This window comes from Hippocampus comes, unplaced genomic scaffold (genome assembly GCF_001891065.2).
Source record: "Hippocampus comes isolate QL1 unplaced genomic scaffold, H_comes_QL1_v1.1 scaffold174, whole genome shotgun sequence".
NCBI classification, from domain to species: Eukaryota; Metazoa; Chordata; class Actinopteri; order Syngnathiformes; family Syngnathidae; genus Hippocampus; species Hippocampus comes.
The window spans coordinates 7,296,009-7,298,986 of NW_017805983.1; the positions used below are offsets into that span (position 1 = coordinate 7,296,009).

Consider the following 2,978-nt stretch of genomic DNA (forward strand, 5'->3'; position numbering starts at 1 on the left):
AATGTGTGTGTGTGTGTGTGTGTGTGTGTGTGTGTGTGTGTGTGTGTGTGTGTGTGTGTGTGTGTGTGGAGAAGGGTGGGGGGGGGGGGGGGGGTGGGGGGGGGGGGGGGGGGGGGGGGGGGGGGGGGGGGGGCAAAAAAAAAACCTCAACATCAACAAGAGCAGACCACCAGCAGGCCATGTCCCAGGCAGAGCAAAAGGAGGAAGACAACAAAAAGAAGGAAAAGAAGAAGAAGAAAAGAAAACAGCGAGAGGAAGAGATCAAGAAAGTGTCGGAGGACGAGAGTGTGTTCACTTCTAGAGGTACAAACAAGAGAAGGAGTTTTGGTAAAGAGGGTCATCGTGTAGGTGGGTACGTACCAGGAAAGGCAGGGGTGGTCTGTCCGAGGGGGGTAAAGGGGGTTTGCTGCATAGCCAACTGGTGGAGCTTGCTCAACTGCTGAGGGGGGGAGGAGGAGGACAGCAAAGCTATGAGGTCATCGTTAAAAACACATTTAAACACACACACGCACACGCACACGCACACACACACACACACACACACACACACACACACACACACAGGTCTGTCCGAATGGCTACGAGAGTCAAGATAGGATCTGAGGAAACACAAAAAGGTGAAGGTGAAGACGTTCATAAAGGGCTTGGCCTGAAGTTGTTTGTGGAAATGCAAGCATCTCAACTTCCCTTTCTGAAGTAAATTACCTCTGCCATGCGTGAAAGCATGAGGGCGAGTGATGGTCTCAGTCTTTTCTATGTGAGAAATATACAAGCTCCTTTTCTTTGTGGAGGCCTGGCATATGCTGAGCAAGAATCCATTCATGTTTTGCTCAAGACCCAAATGGTGGAGGAAAAAGAATTTACATTCACTTTTCAAAGTTACCAACCTGATCCAGCAGATGGCGCTGTGACGAGAATATGCACAGTCAAAGTGCATGCGATTAGTGTACATAGAATTTTCACATATCTCTACTTGATTTATATTTTAGTCAATTTTCACTTTTACGCACATGCATTTCCCTTAACCATCTTCCTTAGTTACTCCAAAAAAAAAAAAATCAGTAGAAATTTTTCCTGACGTCATGCATGAACCACGCCACACAAAGTAGCAAAATGGTCCTGCCTTCCAAAGCGAGGCACCCAATTTTCCAATAAGCAAGTTCAAGCCTCTCTCTGTTGTTTCCCAATGTCATTCTGTCATTGTATGGAAGACACAACAAAGACGTTATTTGTATTCTTATTGTTCATTTTTAAACATACTTTGACCTCCAATACTTGAGTATGAACTACAAGCAATATCAAATGTCTGATACTTTCAGACTTTTATTTAAGTACTGTTCTACAAGCTGACCTTAATATCTGCTCAAATTATTTTCTGTTCGGATACCTGAACCTGAGTATCGCTTTCAAGTATTTTATACAAGACTGTGCACCGTATCTGTCAAGTCAGAAAGACCTGTTGAGGATCGTTGGTGGAGTCCGACTTTAATTGATTCTGCAATAATAAAATCAATATCGTCTCTCAGTGGCTCTGGTTCTTTTAGACATGAGTAGCTTCGTAGCCAAGATGCCGTCAACATCTCATGCAGTGCCGAGGTTCTTGTTTAACTCCCTTGAACACATTTATAAGACAAAGTAAGATGTTACATGCTGGAGTGCACGAAAACAAGGGCTAAATATTAGATGAGGATACTATTAGCTGGTGTTGCGAGCTGCAGGCCAAGCCCCATGGAAGTTTAACAGAGAGCAGACAGAAGGAAGTCAAGAGTCTTCAGTCAGAAGATATAGGAATAACATGTCAGAGAGCCATATTAATGTTAGCATTGAATATTAATTAAGGAGGAAGGGGAGGTGCTGGTAGGAGCCTTTGATTCCAAGAGAGCTATTTGGATGCAATGTGGAGCGCCTGATGTTGCGAGCACTCACATCTGGATGTGGGATGGCATACTGTCCTTGGATGGTATAAGCCTGCAAACATGAAACGGAGACTTTGTTTGTTTTTTTTTAACAGTGTTTCATTAAATTGCTGCAACATTCACAAAACGTCCATGTGCTATAAATTTGGGTTGCTGTCCAGAGCTATAAATTTTTCGACAGGCTAGAAGAGAGACATGCATTATAACGGTTGAATGCTGTCATGTTGGTTTATCATCAATTAAATCCAGTTGAATTATATCAAAATGGGATCACTGTGACAGGGGGAGGGGAGGCGGTGGAAGGAGGAATTATGTTGGTCTATGAATGGGTTGGTGGAGTGGTTGCGCTGGCCAGAGCTCAGCTAAAATTCAGTTCACCATGAAAGACAGCAGCTGGAGAGTTAACGTAAATTGCAGATCTGGATTGCATCAGTGTGTAGCTTTGCAGAGAGCGATAAAAGACTACATTTAATCACACAATATTGATTTTTGTTTAATATGGTGACCTTCATTTTGGGTTCCTGCATCTTTTGAACCACTGATGGGGGTTCGATCGCAGGTCATTGGTGAAACCCCTTTGCTGAGATTCTGTCTTTGTGGCCAATAATTTTATTTGGCAGTTGGCACCTAGCCATACAGTTAGGATTAGTTAAATTGTGGTACAGCAGTAAATTTGTCGCATCTTACCTGTATGTCCACCAGCTGCCCTTGTTTTGAATCAACCAATGAAAGTTGTACATGTTTGGAATGATTGTATTTAAATCAAGACATTATGTCTTTTACATTTTTTATTCTGTCCATTTAGTTTTAGGACAGTATGGACATTTTTCTTTTCTGTTTTTGGCTCTCATAAATAATTTGGTGCACTAGCCCATCTCCCTGCGAAGTTGATGGATTTTCCCACCCCAAAATAATACACTGCAGACACAGCCAAATCCTCCCTTAATGACTACAGTGATGCCTCTTATCCCAATTCTGGGCTGATGGATGGTAGTGAGGGCACAGCAGACAGCGGTGAGTGTTTCATGCTATTTGAGGGGGCGGGTGGGGGAGTGAGGGCGG

At 43.4% G+C, this 2,978-nt stretch overlaps 1 protein-coding gene across 6 annotated transcripts in view; it reads right to left on the reverse strand.

The window, feature by feature from the left end:
* Window positions 1–2,978, reverse strand: part of LOC109528247 (poly(rC)-binding protein 3-like) — a 13,638-nt gene that overhangs the window by 2,940 nt on the left and 7,720 nt on the right. For 4 of the 6 annotated variants that reach the window (XM_019890624.1, XM_019890622.1, XM_019890623.1 and 1 more), the window contains 2 exons: window positions 1,927–1,968; window positions 361–439 (listed from right to left, as the gene is read on the reverse strand). In XM_019890624.1, coding sequence (XP_019746183.1) covers window positions 361–439; window positions 1,927–1,968 — 121 coding nt within the window. The remainder of the gene's footprint in view (window positions 1–360; window positions 440–1,926; window positions 1,969–2,978) is intronic. The other 2 variants (XM_019890626.1, XM_019890625.1) reach the window with 1 other exon arrangement.